The sequence below is a fragment of the Triturus cristatus genome, unplaced genomic scaffold (genome assembly GCF_964204655.1).
Source record: "Triturus cristatus unplaced genomic scaffold, aTriCri1.1 SCAFFOLD_336, whole genome shotgun sequence".
NCBI lineage: Eukaryota > Metazoa > Chordata > Amphibia > Caudata > Salamandridae > Triturus > Triturus cristatus.
The window spans coordinates 307,761-327,496 of record NW_028187415.1 but is presented as its reverse complement, the minus strand read 5'-3'; the positions used below and the strand labels follow the sequence as shown (position 1 = coordinate 327,496).

At 46.1% G+C, this 19,736-nt stretch overlaps 1 protein-coding gene across 8 annotated transcripts in view; it reads right to left on the bottom strand.

The window, feature by feature from the left end:
* Positions 1-19,736, bottom strand: part of LOC146771173 (stAR-related lipid transfer protein 3-like) — a 127,767-nt gene that overhangs the window by 85,514 nt on the left and 22,517 nt on the right. For all 8 annotated transcript variants that reach the window (XM_085640321.1, XM_085640328.1, XM_085640325.1 and 5 more), the window contains one exon: positions 10,851-11,135. In XM_085640321.1, coding sequence (XP_085496447.1) covers positions 10,851-11,069 — 219 coding nt within the window. In that variant the 5' untranslated portion in view covers positions 11,070-11,135. The remainder of the gene's footprint in view (positions 1-10,850; positions 11,136-19,736) is intronic.

Genomic DNA, 19,736 nt, shown 5'->3' with positions numbered 1-19,736 from the left:
ATGGCGCAGGGCTGGCTGACACAGGAGGGGGTGCAAGGACAGCTGGGGATTGGAGAGGAGCGACCTGGTGAGATACGCAGGAGGGTATGTGGCAGTAGGAGGAAGCGCTCGCCTATGTGTAGAGTGTGTTTGTGAGCCAGAGCGAGATGGAAGCGAGAGAGTGTTTGTAAAATATGAGATTTTGCATGATTAATCTGGTAAGATAAGACGTAAATTTTCCGTCACCCCTGTTCACGTGTTTGAGAGTTGTCCGCCAACCATACCTTCACTCTTAGCACAGAAGTAGGCGCCTGCTTTGGCCTGGGTGGGAGGGGGGGGGGGTGGCCAGGGGACGACTACTTAGTGCACGATGATCGGGAATCACTTAAGTCAGTGCCTAATTGTGCCATGGGGTACTTCTGAGTACACACTCAATCGGAGCATACGAATGTTTTTTGAAGCATGGCAAAAATTGCAATGACAATGAAGTCTAAATCCGTTTTCCAAGCGAATAATTATTTAAACACCAATTTTTTTTTAAAAAAACCTAAACGCTATCTTTTCCAGCCATAAAACAAAATAACCCCACGAATCCTGTTGTACATGAAGAGTGTGTCTGCGAGTGGCCGTTTTGAAAACAAGGGAGTTTACCATTGCTGTTCAGGAAGGCGGCATGACCTACGCAGCGCTCGTAAAGGAATTAAAAAAAACGGGTGAAAAGCAATGTTAATAAAACAAAAAGCTGTGCGCTTGTAACGGAATTTTAAAAAAACGTGAAGCAGCAACAGGGGGAAAGTGACGGACAGAAAAGCAGCGGGTGGAAAGCAACGTTAAGCCAATAGTCCGGGCTTGTTGTAGGTGTAATGTTATTTGTAGTGTAATATATCTGGATGAATGGACAGAAGCAGCAAAATAACATTCGGGCGGCACCCTATGCTAAGCACACATTTTTAGCTTGTGTTTTAAGCCACGCCCTTTATTACAGCGGTCACACCTCTATGAGCGACTCCCGTTTTTTATCTCACTTAAAAAGAGGGGTAGGGCTGGGCCAAGGTCAGTGAAATATGATGCCTCGGATAGGTGGAACGAACTGGAGGCTGGTTAATCACATGTGAAGCCGATCCCTCTGGGGCAGTGTTAGTCAGGCCAGGCCGGCCCTTTGCAAAGTGGATAGGCCAGTTTAGGGCTGGAGCAGTGCCACTTACTGTGGGCTCCCTTGGGGTACTGGAATACACTAAAACATAGGTGTTGCTTTACAAGCGCTCTCACACCAGATTAGCGGATGCAAGACAAACAAGTGAAAGCGCGTCACTCACCGGGGCTTGAGGACATCCCGAACTGAGCATGCGTGCACATTACCAAAGTGAAACTGCGTGAAGCTTGCAACGATGGAAGGGGGACAGGAGTTGTGCACATCGCGTGTCTGTACGCGTGCACATCTCCTCAGTAAAAAAAAACGCCATACACGTTTGGAATCGAGTCAACTAATGAGCAACAGCACTTATTCGATTTCCTGCGCTGTCATCATTGGGCCAATCGTTTACAGTGATGTTATAATTATGCTTTATTTGAAACAAACCCTACCTCTTTTTGTGCACCTTGTTCCTTCGCCTCGTAAGTACACAGGGACTGCAGAAGCCTCCCGCCTTCAGCCACGAGCGCATTGGGAGGATGCCGGCAGAGACATGGCGCGAGCGGAGTCCCTCCGGAGTGAGAAACAGCGCCTCTCCTTAGCCGTGCACAAAGTGCCGAACCGCCGCCAACTCAGGCCGATGGGGCAGTACAGCCGAGCGCGCGGCGGGAGCGCTCGAAAGTTAAGAGAAGCTGTGCGTGTCCAACTCAGGCCGATGGGGCTGTCCAGGTGAGCGCGTGGTGGGTGGGAGCGCTTGAAAGTTTAGAGACGCCTGCCATGCTCATCTGCTGCCCGGGGCAAGCTCCAGGCGCAAGCTGAAAGACACGCCATGCGCGTGCCCATGTGCTGTCCTGGAGCAGGCTGATACACACGCCGTGAGCGTGCACATCGCCAGTCTGAGAAAGTGCACATCTCCTGTCCCCCTTCCAAAGTCAAGTTGGCAACAATAGATCTCGCTAGCGAGCAGCTTCGCTGCATCGCTAGGCAAGACCTAAAATGCGGACGCATCTTTGAATTCAGATATCCTGTAGTGTTGCATGGGGTAGGAAACCATGTTAAATGCTGCAGTGAGGTCCAGGAGGAAAGGAGGTTTGCCGTGTCTCCTCTGTTCAGTCTCATGAGGATGCAGACATGGGTATAACACACTAACAGGGCACTGGAACGAGGGCTTTCAACACAACACAATATCCAGAGCCCGAGTACTGTGCCATGAGGGATCTTCCACCCAAGGCACAAGAGCATTGTGTTGCAGGAGCCTTCAAAACAACACACAGAAGCTTCACACAAAGGGACTATGGCATGAAGTGTGTCCTTGCCAGCTACATGAACTCTGCACAGCTCTGCTATGGTCCTCCCTGTAAAGGGTAATCTTTCTAGAAAGATTCCCCGTATTAGAAGATCTTCCTGCACACTGGCTACCCTGGGTAACACCTCACTTCGTCCTAGAAAGCAGGCCTCACCGGAACGAGTGCTTTAAATGGGCAGGTGCTGTACCTGCACTTCTTAAAAGCGCTGCTGTAGGAAGGCATAGCCGTCACAGGGGTGATCCTAGCTGAGGTGTAAAGTGCGCCGCCTCCGTCAAGGGTCCCCCTCGCAGTGGAGCCTCACATTCAGGCGGCCATCTTCCTTCGTGGCCAGACCACGGCCCCCAGCAGGGGAGATTGATAAATAAAAGAAAAAATGAAAACTCTTAGGGGGCCCCATGGGCCTCGAAACTCTGGAGTCTTTAAAGGTGCAAGGCCTCATGGCTGGGAGCAGGCGCGGGCCCTGGACAGCTGCCCATGCCTAGTGCCGGGAGGGGGGGGGGGGGTATCTCAAACATGCATGGCCGATGTAATTAAGGGCGTGGTTTAAAGATACGCAAGCTAAAAATCCCTGCTTAGCACAGTCTGGCGTCCGACTGGTATTTTGCTGCTTCTGCCATTGTATGCAGATATATCATACAAGTAACATTACACATACAAGACGTCACGGATATAGGCTTTGCCAATGGTTGTTAGTTGTATAAAATAAATAGCAATAACTATGGCTTCGTTGTATACAATATTGAACATGCTTCAGTTCTGTAATGAGGACACCGTAAGAACTAAAATGAGTCTCTTTAAGGTTACCTCAAAGGCAGTGATGGGTGGTACTGCTGCAGAGTTAAGATTTATTTTTCACCCTGAGGGCAAAAATGTAGAGCCTCAGCACCTGCTTTTTAGCCCAGCCACTTAAAGCCCTGGCTGTATCTGTTGGTGCTATGGTGCGATTTGTGTTGGTAAGGTGAGATGGAACTCAGCACAGTTGTACTCCATTGCCTCACTTGCACACTGTCTTGCCCGGTACCACACTTGGAATACCTCCCGGCTTCACCCGGCCACAGCACATGTAAAGCGGCACAAACCAGAGAAAGAGGGCCAACAGTAGCTACCAAAGCAGGGGCAGCCAAAACAACGGCCAGAAAACTGATGGGACGATTGTTACTAAACACAGATGCAATAATCCTGCACGTGTGGCCGCTGACCCTACATACATACAATTCTTGACCTCATTATTTCGAAAGGGCAGACGGTCACCTTGGACTCTATTACCCCATGTGACTGGTCAGACCACCACTGCATCCTTTTTTTTTTATCAACAAGGAGGTACAGGTGTGGAAGGCCCAACCAACGAAATCAAAGATATGGAAAAGGGACCTCAGACTAGTAAACCCTGTTGAGCTAGCCGCCCACTGTACATCTGCCCTCTCCTCTCAAGCGGACCTGACTGAGGTGCAGTTACTCACTGACTCCTACAATGTGACCATCTCCAACATGAATGACATTGCTCCACTCAAACATACAAATGCCTTAACAAAAATATCCAAACCGTGGTATAATGATAACCTAAACACGGAACGTCGCAACCTTAGGGCAGTTGAACGCTCCTGGAGATCAAATCCCTCCTCGCACCAACTTAAACTCCTAAGAGACGCTAGGAGCCTTTACTACAAACAAATCAGGAACGCCAAGTCTAACTATTTCAGACACCAATTAGATCAAGCGGCAAACCGGCCCAAGAAACTTTTCGAATTGGTCAAACAGCAATCAATTGTAGGTCCAAACCTATCGGAACCTGGAAGCAGTCCACCCTCCTGCGACGATCTTGCTTCTTTCTTCATTGAGAAATCAAAACTTATATCCTCTGACCTCGCTGCTAAGAAGGATGTACTCCTCTCCTCCAGGGCAGCCTCTCCACCTGACCTCTCTGAAAAGCTCAACTCTACCCCCCTGATCCCTAAGTACAATGCTGCCTGGGACACCTTTACCCCACTCAGTGAACAAGACATCAAAAAGATTCTCCTGAATATCAACCCTTCCAACCACTCCAGTGACCCGTTACCCCCATCCATTTTCAAGGAAATCAAGAATGCACTCATCCCTACCTGGACAAGGATTGTAAATGCGTCTCTTTCACAAGGCACAATCCCGGATTGCCTAAAAGCAGCTCAAGTATCCCCTATACTAAAAAAACCTAACGCTGATAGGACAGACCTCAATAATTTCCGAACTATCTCCAACATCCCCACCCTTGCGAAACTCCTTGAAAAATGCATTCAGTCCCAACTCTGTGCTCACATTGAGAACTACCAGCTCTTAGACCAACATCAATCCGGCTTTCGGACGGGGCACAGCACTGAATCGGCCCTCATTCATGTATTGGATGACATTCTAAAGATTCTCGATCAAAACGAATCCTAGCTCCTGATCCTCCTTGACCTTTCCTCTGCTTTTGACACGGTCAATCATGACAACCTCTTAGCCATCCTGCAAAACATGATGGGTTTTGGTGATCAGGTGCTACAATGGTTCTCGTCCTTCCTCCATCACAGATCGCAAAGAGTCAAGGCAAATCACTCTCTCTCCAGGCCTTCGCCTGTTCTCATGGGGGTCCCCCAAGGATCTGCGTTATCTCCTATCCTCTTCAACCTTTTCTTGGAACCATTAGCTAACGCACTGAACTCCATGGATATTCATTTCCACATGTATGCCGACGACACGCAACTCTACTTGAAAATCTCATCCCCGGAAAACCTCATATCACTTAACACCATCCTAATGTATACTCAAAACTGGTTAACTGAGAACCATCTCCTGCTCAACACCTCAAAAACAGAATTCTTGCTCGTCTCCCCTCAGAATTACACCCCCAATTCGACCCGTGGCTGAGCCACCTCACTGCTTTCAACTGCACTCCGCTCATCGTAAACTCAGCCAAATCTCTAGGAGTCACTATGGACAAGAACCTGAATATGAAAAATCATATCAGCAATACATGTAAAGGAGCAAACCACTTGATAAGAACACTCAGAAACATCAAACCTTTCCTCCCTCTTAAGGATTTCAAGCAGGTGGTTCAAGCGCTTGTCCTACCGAGGCTAGATTACGGTAGTGCCACCCTCTGTGGCCTACCCAAATACACCCTGGCTCCGCTAAGGGCTTCACTGAATGCTGCTGCTAGACTGGTTACAGGCTCCAAACGCAATGAACGCATATCGCCAGTCCTAAAAACTCTAAATTGGCTCCCCTATGAAGCTCAAATCCAGCAAAAAATTGCCACTATGACGCACAAAGCTATCCACTTCAAGACGCCCAGGTACCTGGCACAAAAACTTGAACTATCTTGTGGTGCAAGAGCCTCCAGAAGCGCCACTACCTTACTCTTGAAACCACCTATCCTTAACAAAAAGAGAACCTGTCACAGAGCCTTTTCTGGCGCGGCTCCAAAGATATGGAACTCTCTTCCTCCAGAAATACGCAGAATCTCCAGAACAACGGTGTTCAAACTGGAAGTCAAAAGATTCCTGATGAATAAACTCCTTCAATAATTGGGCTAGCCCCTTGGCCCGTTGTCCTTGTTCCTTCTTCCATTGTTTCAACATTTACTACTACATTTTTATTTTTGTGTGACATACTGTGTCCCTCTGTTGTTACACTGTACCTTGTTTAACATAACTTCTATTTGAATTTTCGTGCACCTTATGATCATTTGTGTTTTTAACTTGTTGTTGTTACATTATTATCCTTCCAGTTCTAGTTTCATTGTAAAGCGCTCTGATATCCATTGGGATCTTGTTTGCGCTATATAAAACTTTATAAATAAAAAAATATGAATACATTTACAAACTCTATCCATTCCTGTACTATATCTGATCCTCTCTACTTCAAAGGCACCCACCAAAGAGCAGAAAGAGACAGACGGCTGAAGGCAAGAGGCAGAACAGGGCACCAAATTCGGCGGTGGGACCACAGGAAGGGACAGAGGGCTGAAGGCAAGAAGCAGAACAAGGCACCAACCTCGGCGGTGAGACAGCAGATTGTTGCGGAAAAGGCAAGAGGCAGAACAGGACACAGGCTGTGGTGATGGGAGAATGGATTGCTGCAGAAAGGGTCAGACTGGAAGGCAAGAAGCAGAACAGGACAAAGGCTTCAGTGGTGGGAGAGCACAATGCTGCAGAAATGGTTAGAAGCTGAATGCAAGATGCACAGGGGTTTTGGAGGTGGGACAGTGGATTTTTTGAGAAAAGGACAGACAGTGGAGGGCAAGAAGCAGAACAGGACATAGGGTTCGGTGGTGAAACAGCAGATTGTTGCAGAAAGAGACAGAGGCTGAACGTAGGAAGTAGAACAGGACACAGGGTTCGGTGGTGGAACAGCGGATTGTTGCAGAAAGGGACAAACTGGTGAGGGAGGAAGTAGAACAGGAAACTGGCTTAGGTGGTGGGATTGCAGACTGTTACAGAACGGGACAGACTGGGGGGCAAGAAGAAGAACAGGACCTAGGCCTTGGTGGTGGGACAGCAGGTTGTTACAGAAAGAGGCAGAGGGTAAAGAGGGCGTATGACAAGTAGAAAGCGAGGGGCACACAGGCCCAAAATGACCCAGGCAGGGAGTAAGAGGTGAGCGTAGGAGAGGAAGGACAAATTGCAAGCAAGATCCATCCATCCATGAGGTTGAAACAGCTACTTACATAAAAAGGTAACGCACCAATAGTACTCCAAATGTGATGAACAAGCTATGCTAATGTACCGCAATCTTGACTGGCAGCACCCTTATGTCACTGGACTGGGACCATCCCTCTGTTTTCATGATATTCCTAAATGGTGCTTTGAAGTTTCGGTGGGTCCAGCTATGTTCTGCTGCATAGTCCACTACTTGGATACATTATGGCAATAGCTTTCCTCTTCTGATGATAATAGGTCACTAATCAAAGCTAGTTGTGGGTCATTAGAATAGGGAAAGGTGGCAGATAGCGGTGCATCATATTACTAGAAGAGCAGTGAATGTTAAAGGTCAGAAGGAAGGAGCTTTGGAAGAGCCCTCAGGAGGTCTTAGTAAGACAGGTCAACACAGAGGTGCACTTTTAGACATGTCTCAATGTGGGAACAGCAGTACGCGAGGCAAGTCAGACTGGATGAGAGATGGCCTCTTCACGTCCCTGCGGAGGGATAGCAGCTAAAAAAGAATGCAGATTACGAGAACATTCCATGCACAAAAGTGCAACATTAGTTTACGGTGAAAGGAAAATATTTGTGGTTGTGATCCAATTCATTCATTTTGTTATGGAATTGTAATATTTGGGAATCCCCTCTAAAATTCCATGTGTGGTCAAGGAATGTGTGGTCAAGGGGGAAAAAAAAAAAAAAAGAATCACCAAATCGTACCACTGGACTTCAATAACATTGTTTGAATGTCATTTATTCGTTAGTTATAGTCGACCAATCATGAAAGTACATCAATATTTCTACAGTAAACAAGTGTTTTGCAAACTCTGGAGCATTGCGGCCTACTTCACAGTTGCCCGACTAGATCTAATAAAAAGAATTACCTTCCACACAACTTTAATGAATAAGGATTAGACAATTCTTGGATTTTTATCGATCATACAATAGATTTTTAGACTCCCCGCAAGTGCCATAATCAAGATACCTTAGAATTGGCCCTACTGGGGTGAATAGTGACCGAATCGAGGATTATATTATATGGCCCAATAAAGCTTCCTTTTGCACCTTGCTGACTAAAGATTGCCATCAATGCTAACAAGACAAGTACAGTAAATAGTTCAAGAAACATAATATATTCAAATTGTCTTCCTGAAGTTTTACACAAAACGTAAAATGTACTAAAAATATTTTAAACTAAATGTTCCCAAGAATAAGGTTTACTTTTTAGAATAACACCCCTGCACCGACCTCTTCCACCACACCCACCATGTTCGCTTGTCATACTGTACTTTTTGAGCAGTTATGCCGAATTACTTGTCAAATTCAGACTTAAGCACCTGAATACCAGAGACAGATACCACCCCCCACCCCGACTTTGGATGATATAATACGCAGAAAGCATAAGGGGTGAAAGGACAGACAGTGACCGGGTAGGTCATTCCCTTGCCTCCTGTCGAGCCTCTAATCCACCACTAGTGGTTTTGGAGCAGCATGCATGGCATGATGAGAGGTGGTGGCAGTTTGGCAGCAGGTGGGGACTCTTGGCAGACTAGATAAGCCTACAGACCCCTATTTAATCTTCACTGTACAACAAAAGCCAACTGTACAATTGAACTTCCTCGTCAATAAGTTTCTATATGTACTCATAACTATGCTGAACCTGTAACCTTGCATTTCTCTGGTCATTAGTAAACCCCTTTGGATATTGAGAGGGTGTGGAACAGACACCAAGGAACATCAAGAGCAATTCCCCGGTGGGCTGCCAAGATGGGGGCTGGTTTTGGACCCGTGGGGATCAGTTTTTTTGTTACACGGGGCAGGGGTCGCAGCATAGCTGTAATATCGGCCCCCCTGTAACAAAAGCAGCCAAAACCAGCCCTGGCAACAGCTCACCCGCACCCCCACTCCCCAGGGGAGGACGAGGTGGGTGCCAGGGCCAGATTAGGTTACCAGTCCGGCTGTGACCCAAACATCCAGTTGTGCTGCCATCCTTACATGGCCATCAGAGAAGGCAGCATTATAACAGCATTCTAGGGGAGAGCAGGATGGCACCCAGGCACCCGGAAAAGATTCCAGCAACCCAGACTCAAGTTAGCAATAAGCATCTCTCAAACCTCCCATCGTTAACCTTTCTTCACCCTCAACACCACAATTTGGATGTGTCGTAACAGCCAGAGCAGCGAACTATGGAACTGGGGAACCAGGTTCGAGTCACAGAGTGAGCTCAACATCCTGTGATTGTGGGCCAGTCACTTAAGATCCCTATCCCTACCAAAGATGAATGTGTCCTTGTGTAATGTAACTGGTGCTCATGTAAAGTGCTCCAATACCTTAGGGTCGAGTTCACGCTATATAAAACGGCAGAAAAAAGAAAAAGCTTCCTCTATTTTCACCACATCTTCAAGACCAACTTTAAAACTTAGGAATGGGGCACGCTCACAAAGAGTAAGTAAGAGAGGCAGCAACTACTCTACAGGTGAAAGTGCATCTTCACTGAAGCCAGTGTGGGTGGGACTGCGGAGGGTGAATGTGAAAGCGAGTCAAATACAAGCTAGAAGAGCGAGTGCATGTATGTAAGAATGAGAGAGTGCATGTACGGATGAATAGGTCAGACATTTAAGGCCCCAAAAGGATGACCACCACACTGACCGTGTGATATGCAACAACAAATGAATGAAGGCCTTCTGCAAGGCTTCTTTTTGGTCCTAGGTAAAAGATGGGTTGTCGAATAGAAAAATCATGATCATATTTCTCACAATATACCTCTATCAATATATCCTCTAACTCCACTCTCTCGTTGATCTCAAACCCCATACCACTGCTATGAGCCCCAAAATTACCCCTTCTAGACTCTTCCATACTCTACCCCTCCTTGTATCATCTCATACTTCTCCGATCCCCGAAAACAAGCCTTTCTAAAAACCCTTGCCTCCGACTATTCCCCATCCATCTCCCTTTTACTCATCCCAAGCCTCCTTCTCCTGCTCTGAGCTCCAAAACATCCCTCCACTATCCTTTTCATTCCAAACAATAGACTAACATGTCCACCTCTCAAATTCATTTATTTCACTATACTGATTCACCACTAATCCTTTATGGGCTCCGGAGTAGAGTGCTACTCGCCGAATAAGCGTTTCGATGACGCGTATGGGGTAGTGAGCGCTATATAATTAAAACAGAATACAATGATAACTTCAGTCAACAAATCAAACGTACTTCCTTGATCTGCTAAAATATCAAACCGCCCCACAATCCCCGAAGGTTGATGACAGACGATGACCCACTGACCCAATCACTGAACTGCAAAAATTAATAGCTGGTTCTAGTCCGGGCCTGTGTGCCTTCAGAGCATGGTCTGAAAATGAATGTATGGAAACACCCTTATAACAAAACATCATATCCCCTGGGTGCGCCCTTAGCTCTTCCCACCCAAATCTTGCTGCATCTCTAAAGCATGCTGCAGAGAGGCAATTGTGTGACATGTGGCAAATGAACCCACCTTTGCTGGAGGAAAACTCAAACCCTCCTCACGCCCAAGCATCCACGACAAGCATCCACGACTGCCATCTAAGTCCCATGAGGCAATTCAGTGAACAGACCTCTCCGATGCAGAAGTCATTTATTCAGTCATTCGTGGTGGACGGCCGTTATTCACTTACTCACTTCCAGCCCCTCACAAACTAATTACAAACGACATCTAAATAAATAGCTCAATTAAAAAAAACACAAATGGATACGGTTGTGTTGGAGGGTGGGGGGGGGGGGGGTACTTACGTTTAACTCAATAATCCACAGGAGGGAAACGAACAGAAGGTCAAAGGTCACAAAGAGGCAGAAAGTCCGTCTGACATCCGAGATTGGCTTCTTCTTCTCGGGAGTCAGGAAATAGTGCGGGGAGTAGAGCTGGCTCTGGGCGTAGGAGGTGTTGATGGATGCGATGGCGGGCAGGCTTTGCTCCAGCTCACTAGGGTAGGACCCCAGCGGCTTACTCATCGTCCTCTCAGAGCCGGGGCCCAGGGGCAGGCGCTGGAGTACGGCCAGCAAGCATCAGCACACAGTCTGAGGATAGAAACGGGGACAGTGAGTGGAAGGACATGTATAGAGCAGTGGCGTAACGAAACTTGAGAGGGCCCCTCTGTAAAGCACATGGAGTGGGGCTCCCCCGGCGGCATGGCCCACCATCTACCACTTTGCCCTACCACCCAGAAATCTAGCATATTTTGATGTGAAACCTCCAACATTTAAATGAAATGCCTCTATATTGTCTTTCTCTAAGTTCTAATGAGAAAGTGTGAAACACTCTTAACATACAAGCTATGCCCTTTGTAACAATACTGTCAAAAGCAGATTATTTAACTGAGGCAGCAATCAGAACAAAGCCAAGGAGCGATCCTATTGTCTCAGGAACTGCCTCTGGCTGAAGAACAAAGAACAACTATGAAGGTTCTGAAATAGAATTGACAATACCTTGAAACTTTGAAAGACCAACCCAAACCTGCAATTCCATAAAAACTCGACTGACAATATACTTGAGAAGTACACAAGCTATAACTCAGTATCCTGCGAAAGTCAAGAGAAATAGACTGGTGAATTATCTGCAGGTTAAAAAAAAACAGAGTAAGCAATAGGGTCTGAGGGAACACACTACCAGCCCGGACTAAGTCCCCCTACTAACAATATGAATACACAGAAGTCCAGGGGTATAGAAAACCAAACAAAAAGAAAAACAAAATCCACCTGTCTGCAGTGAACCTAACAAAAGCCTGAATGAAGCTAACACTAGAACCTAGTATTAAAGTCCTCATAAAGAGGACGTAATCCCATCACCCACCGTGGTGGCATGCTTCATCATATGGGATCTCCTCTTAACCAAACCTGGTTTGGCTAAGGAGCTGCCACTTCCAAGGTGTATCTAAGGGAGGAGCTCGCGGATGTTTTAAACTACGCTAATGAAATGAGATCTCCTAAAGATCAATGAGGCTAGCCGAAGTTGGGTGAGGCCCTAAAGTGCAGTGTGAAACTAAGTGATATAAAATGGACTACAGGAACAGAAAGAGTTTAATTAGGAGTGTGCCTGTGCCAATGTTAAAAACAGAGTAGTTGCGCGGTCTGGTCAAATTAACGAGCGCGCTTACAATAAACCAAAAAAAGGTCTACATGTTTCAGCCATAACAGATCATAAAATTGTGATCAAGGCTTTCTTCAGGACCAAATAACCAAAACTACTGCAACTGCAAGCTAGTGCAAAAGTGAGCACTGGCGTGACATCGTGTCTAAAAGTAGAAACGTGAAACAATACAACCAACCTTGTACCACAGGATCGATTGCAAAAATTTGAACTCCTACCGGTCAAGAAGGTAAGTGCCAGTATCAATGTAATAAAACATGAAAAAATATATATATAATGAATAACCAGGAAATGTACTTCATACTGGTTTATAGACACTGCAAATCGAAGATATCAAATAACCCAATATGAATCTTACCCGTAATGAAATCGGGACTAAGCCTGCCGCTCCTGGTAGCAACTCAGAGCGTGAGGCAACGCTCTGTGAAGGAAACAATTAAAAACATGGTCTAGTATGATGAAACATGTGTGCATCAGAGGTGCAGCAGGCACCGAAGCCTGTCGCTCCCTCAACTGAATCGCAAAGACATTCAACAGGCAGGGAAACAAATGTATTCAAAGAGGGACCGTGGGATGACTCAACCATAGGGCCTAGTGAATCCTCACTAAATCCCAAAAGCAGGTACATTTTATATATACAAAATTAGAATAATTAACAATAGTGCCCGAAACAGCGGGGCACACGGATTTTCTTAAACTGTCAACATTGAAATCAAAACGGGCGATCGTAAATGAGGAGATCACCTCAAAGACCAAAATACCCGCATGTTATTTTTAGTCATAATGTTTTGCATGATAATAGCAAATACCCTTCATAGATACTTCAAGAGTAGCTCGCACTTCACTGGTGTTCAAAAGTGCGCGACTCTAGTGTCAAGAAACAGCCTCAAGGGCTAACAACACTACCAGCAAAAAACGGGCAGTAGATAGAAAAAGGGAAACCCTCTATATACGAGCAAAGGCAGCCGCCGATGAACTCGAGAAAGGTACATCGCTGCCGATAATGCAGCAACAGTAGCACACGTCAGTAATTACAACAAATCTCCGAAGATTGTAAACGAAGATTCATAACAACCCAACCACCGCAATTAAAAAATACGGGCAGTGACTGGGAAAAACAGTGTTACGAACAAGACGGCACAATGCAGAAGGTGCATCGACACGGAGAATCTCACCTCTCCGTCGCTACCCCGAACCTTCTTCCTGGATGCTGGCGGCGGCAACCAGTAAACGGCCTAACACGGGGTAAAATAACACCAACAACGCCCAGACGCACAACATAGCGTAATGACGTGGCGCGTCAGTGGCAAAGTGCAGGGCCCTATTGATGACATCACAGCGGGCAAGGAAAGTCTGGGAAATGTAGTTACCCAGTCTCAAAAACCTCCGGCCAGATCATATAAAGCCCGAGAACTTACAAGAGAACAACAATGAGTTCCAGAGAAACAATCTACCACAGTCATGCCACACAGATGGAAAGGGACCAACACAACAGTATTGGTCACTTCTAAAGGCATCCTAGGCTGATCGGACAACAAAACGCAAAATAACCGAACAAGCCCAACTGGATCACTAGTGTGTAGGGAAGCATAGTGGTATTCTGCATGATGTTTGACATGAAAGCAAATAACAGCAGACCATGCACACCATCCACTAGACTATCTAGTGAAAAAACTACCACTTGCCTGTAGGCTGTTTGAGTGCTGATGAAAAATCACAATATACAGATCTAGTCACTAAAATACAACCCACTCACGATAAACATCTACAGATGGGACCATGGTATGGAATCATTTAGACCAAAACGGTCACTTTGTAACTTAAACACCCAACGTTGTTCTTTATTGAAAAGAAATTTAGACATCAGAAACGTGTGCAGGAATAAATGGTTGTTCAAGTACCGTCCAAGACATCTGATTAGGACTGTGATTACACTCCAAGAAATGGTTAGTCAGTCTCGTTGATGCCTTTTTGCATCGAATGGTGCTCTTATGTTCCATGATGCGTTGTTTCACTTTTCTCATGGTCATCCCCACATATTGTTTCAGACAGGGACAAGTGCTTAGGTACACTAACTTCTTACTATTGCAATTAGTGTGACGCAATTGTTTCCACGGTTTGGCAAGACCAATGTTAATCTCAGTAGTGTGTGCTGTCTGCGCACAAACCACGCACCCACCACACGGGAAGTGTCCCCTAACCGGTGGAAGATCCCATAAGGGGTTAGCAACAGTTGGTGGTACGCTACGAGGTCTGGTATGGACCATGGCATCACGCAAATTGTTCCCCCTTTTGTACGAAAAAAGCGGAAAAGCCAATTTTAATTGGCCAGTATTCAAAATACGCCAATGTTTCCGCAAGATCTTCTGAATTCGATTGGAAAACGTACTGAAGGTGTTCACAAAAGTCAATCTCTCATGTTGTGCTTTGGGAACAGCAACTTCTAAAAGGGCATCCCGATTGTTATTGGCTGCTCGTTTATAAGACTGTTTGATCAGCTTCGATGGATAGTTTCTAAGCTTCAGGTTCTGCGAGAGAACATTGGCATGTTTCATAAAAGCTTCGGTGGTAGAACAGTTCCTTCTCAACCGAAAGAACTGGCCAAAAGGCAGACCAGTCCTTAGTCCCTTAGGATGGAAACTGTCAAATTTCAACAAAGAGTTTCTTGCCATGGGTTTAGTATATAATTCACTACCAAGGCCTCCCTCTGTAGGAAAGATCCACAGGTCCAAAAAAGCCAAACCCAGTTTGCTAAATTCAACAGTGAAGTTGAGGAAGACATTTTGGTAATTGAGCCAATGGTGAAAAGCCGAAAGAGAGACATCGTCTCCTCTCCATATGACCAAAACGTCATCGATGTAACATTTCCATACTTTGATGGATCCAAGAAAGGGATTGGTTGACGTGAGCACGTAATTCTGCTCGAAGAGCTGGACATAGAGATTGGCCAGGCTGGGGGCAAAAACACTGCCCATTGAAGTACCGGAGATCTGAAGGAAAAACCGGTCTTCAAACTTGAAAAAAATTTCCGTCATGGCCAGCCTGGCACACTCCATTATGAAAGGAACGGGTGAACTCAGTGGCTCAACGATGTTGTCCAATAGCGATCTAATCGCTTCAAGTGTATCAACCTGGGGAATGCATGTGTACAATGATTCCACATCGAAACTGACCAAATAGTCAGTCTCAACGTTGAAATCAATACCAGGTAATATGTTCAAGACGTCCTTGGTATCCTGAAGGAACTTGGGCATCGTTTTTACCAATGGTCTCAAGAACACATCTACAAAAGATGACAAGGGTTCTAAAAGTGAACCGATGCCCGAAATGATGGGTCTACCAGGAGGAGGACGTTGCTCCTTATGCACTTTAGGCAATGTGTAGAAATAAGGAGTCACAGGGTAAATCGTCACCAAGTAGTCAGCCTCAAGACCAGAGATCCATCCTTCCAATTTTGCTTCGGACACCAGTTCACCAATCTCTTTTTGGAGTCTCACCGTAGGATCGGAACTCAACAGTTTGAAAAAGCTCTCGTTATTGAGTTGCCGCAGGCACTCTTCACGGTAGTCTGAGGTGTTAAGTATAACAATAGCACCGCCTTTATCGGCCGGCTTGATGATAATAGCCGGATTTTTGGACAAGGATTCAATAGCCTTTTTGTCAGTGTTAGAGAGATTATGATAGTAGTTGTTAGAGCCCATGTCTAATTTCGAAACCTCAAGGGAAACCGCTGTTTCGAATGCCAGTACAAGTGGGGGTACCGAAATCGCGGGAGGTACAAAGGTGGATTTATTACGTAACCCACTATCTGTAATCTGATCCATTGGGGTAGCATTCTCAACGGTTTTATCTTGAAAGAAAAACCGTAATCTGATCTTACGAAAGAAGTTGGCTAGTTCACACTGGATCATGAATGGATCACCTGGGTTTGTAGGTACAAAACCCAACCCCTTGTTAAGAACATCCGTTTCAGCAGGGGTCAAAAGATGTGAACTCAGATTGACAATCAACTGCTGCTGGGACCTGCCGTTTGAGGCCCCTTCGTCATGCTGCGCAGACTGTGTGGAGATGGCGGCAGACTCCAGTGTACTCGTGTTTGGCCCTGTTGTCCTCTCCTTCTGCCTCGGTTTCTGCCTCGACATTGCCCTAAAAAAGGCTGTTGTTGAAACATCTGCGGAGGCGGGTTGAAAGGCATCATTTGTGGGTGGAATGGGACATTCGGAAAATGCCACGGAGCCGGGTTCCACCATTGTGTATGGGGATTCCCTTGCCAATTCCGTCTGTAGCCCTGTCTGCCTCTCCCTCGGTTAAGCAAGAACTACCCCAAATAGCTAAAAAAGGCTTAGCAAGGGGGCGGGGGGATGGGAGGCCTAGCAGCGAAGAGGTTAAATATTGCAAATGCGAGACCAAGTGCATTGCAAATGATGCATGATGGTTTTAGTCCTTACTGCAGGGATGTGGAAATCCTATAGCCCAATGCCTGGTACATATTGTTTGGGAATAACACTGTGAATTTACTCCAACTGACCAAGGACTGGTCAATATCAACACACGTAGATGGAATATTGTGAGGAAGCTATTGAGGGAAAATATTAACTTCACCACTAGGTGAGTAAGGAAGCAATTCCTTTTGGTTTAGGTACCCTCATACACCCTAGTGGTGTCATGCTTCATCATCGGGTCACCCCGACGCCTAGAAGTCGTCGTGGGCTCAACCACAGTGTTGGGAGCTCTTTGAAGATATTGTAGACCAGGGGGGCTAGAAAATTAAAAAACCTCAGACAGATCCCCAGCATCCCTTTATTATCGGGTCTGTCTGGGATACTAAAATTATTTAAATTAGGGTCTCTATAGGATTGTTATGGTCCTATGACCCTAGTGCCAACATGTTTCAGTCCGTATGTGGCCGTAAAGGTCCAGGACTTTCTTCAGGGCAAACAGAAGGCCACCCTGGGTAACAGAGGAAGGAATTCCCTAACCTGTTTTTCGTAGCAAGGGCAGAGTAGCTGCTCCTTGTTTGAGCGACTGATTAATTAATCTGTCATGCTTCGTATCCCATCCGAATTTCGAATGACATCCGTTTCTCAGGGGATCGTAGGGCTATTGGGGGTAGCTCTGTAGTCAAACCTTCGTCAAGAGTCCTGCCCCGTCGGTGGACAGACGGGGCAGGACAGGCAGGACAGGCAGGACAGGCAGGAACGGCCCCACAGGAAACGACGGCACTGAGTCCCTCCCCCTCCATGTACTGCAGCCTTCATCTTAAAAAGTCTGGGAAACACCGTTCAAGTCTTAAGGGACCTTGCAGGGTGCTATTTTACACACTATATCCACAAATACGCAACATGGGGTTTTCTACAACGCGTTTGTGTTGCGATTGGGAATCACAACGAGAACAAGCAGTCATGGACGGCATCCTCCCAGGTCAGAACTGCGCGCAGGGACTGCGTGTGCGTGGCTGAGTGCGTGTGGCTGCGTGTGCGTGGCTGTGTGCACGTGGCTGCTCACTTCCACGGCAGTACTCCATGGGAGTTAACTTCCCAGAAAAGGTGGGACATGCACCCACCAGTAGTCATTTGCAGGCTCCAAGTTTTACAGGACACACACAAAGGCCAATACAAAGGCGTGGGAGGAGTCAAACCCCACAAGTACATACCACAGATCACCACAGCGCAAGCGCTGTAAGCTCAACCTAAGAATAGTCCCACAGGAAAAACACTTAAGCAACCAAAGTATAAAGATACTAGTGCTTTGGAGGTGCCCTGCGGGAGGAAACTAAACACAAAGGTGGGACAAAGAAGGATTCACTATTAGCAACTACGCATTTGTAAAAGACAATGGAAGGAACAAATAAAAAAGCCAGGTGGCGGGCTGTAAGCCTACAGAGTGAACGCAGCACTTTGTACTATACCTGTATAATTGTACACAAGGTGCCTGCACACATTCTACTGTCTGCTTGGCGCCTGTATACTGCAGCGTTAGCATGTAACAGTACCTTCATGCTCTCCATGCAGCTAAAAAAAAAAAATCTTGCCCACATTTGCACATCAGGGCAGTTTGGCACTTGCATACGATCTATAGGTGTTTTGGAAGGTAACTGAGACTGCATACATATGTGCTTCATATGGGCAATGTTTGTAGTAATAGTAAGGAATTAGATGATGGCCCACAAAGACCATACACCAGGCCCAGAAATTGCCCCCTCACACTCTATTGCTGACATTGCAAAAACATGTAATCTGGGAAGCCATAAATTGGGGGTAAAGGTGTGGAAATGGGGTAGACTAACCAGGGCGGAGTCATAAAAAGCAGAGCCAGACAGTCAGCTTTTACTGTTTTTTCTTAGCTCTGCTGCAAACACAAACAAAGGTGACATTAAATCTGTTCCGGCTCAATTGGTCGAAAAGGCTGCATTTAAATAATGCGTATGTGGTAAGACATGCTGCATAGATATTTGTGTACCCAACAAATATCTGGGGATAAAAATATTGGTAAAATAACTCCTGTGGTTAGTGCATTTGCTGGAGAGATCAGTCACAATTTTGAATCATAAAGTAGCATAGCAAAATAATGCGTCTCCTGATAGTTCCCAGCCAGGATAATACACTAACAGGAGGGTTGATGGCCTTTTTTCTTGGGTCTAGCTTGAATTGAAAATGCACATTGCTGCCCCAAATAGAAAGCAGACAGTACGGACGCTGCTGAATATGTCCCAGTGTTTGCAAATTACACCAGGACAAATTCAGCATATTTCAAAGGGTCTGGCAAGATCCCCCTCATTTCCTGCACTGTCAGACCAGCCCTTCTTGCACTGCCAGACAGCCCCGTAGGCCACTCCGACCCAGCCACAAAGAAAAGAATTGGGCCTAACTTTTTTCCAAAGCCTGTATCTGGGGTGCCTCTACCTCCGAGACTTCACTGTAGCCCCTCCTCTCAGGACAAATATTAAAATATGAGGCTGAATTCCACTCTGACACTATGCACTGGTTTGAGCCCATCCAGAGTTTAATTCTTTACTGCCTGGGTTTTATGTTGGGAATAATTTTTCCCCATTCTGGCAACCTGTTCTGAACACAAATACATGGGATAATTCCTATCTGCCCTCAACAGACAGAAAGAGTTCCCATACACAGTACCGACCAATTGGCTGGGGAGAAACCCTACACCCACTCAATGCCTAAATACACAAAGTCTGAAAGGAGGACATTGCCTTGACTCGACACAGACTCCTGCCTTGAGCATACAATGGTCAAAACTTTGCCATGTTTATCTCTGTCCAACTCTCCCCTGTTCAGTTTGCTTTCCAGCATATTTACCCAACACGTATCATGGGGCTGTCTCTTCTCGGCACACACTGGTATGAGAAAGGGTGCTGTCTGCCCTAATCTGTGTAGTTTTTCCACCACTACTTTTCCAAGCCCAGTTCACAATCAGAGTCTTGCCAACGCTTTTATCACGTTGCTGCCCATTCTTGCTAGCCCTTTATTAGGGTGACACAATTTCTGCCAAATTTGAAGTGTACCACTGGATGCAGA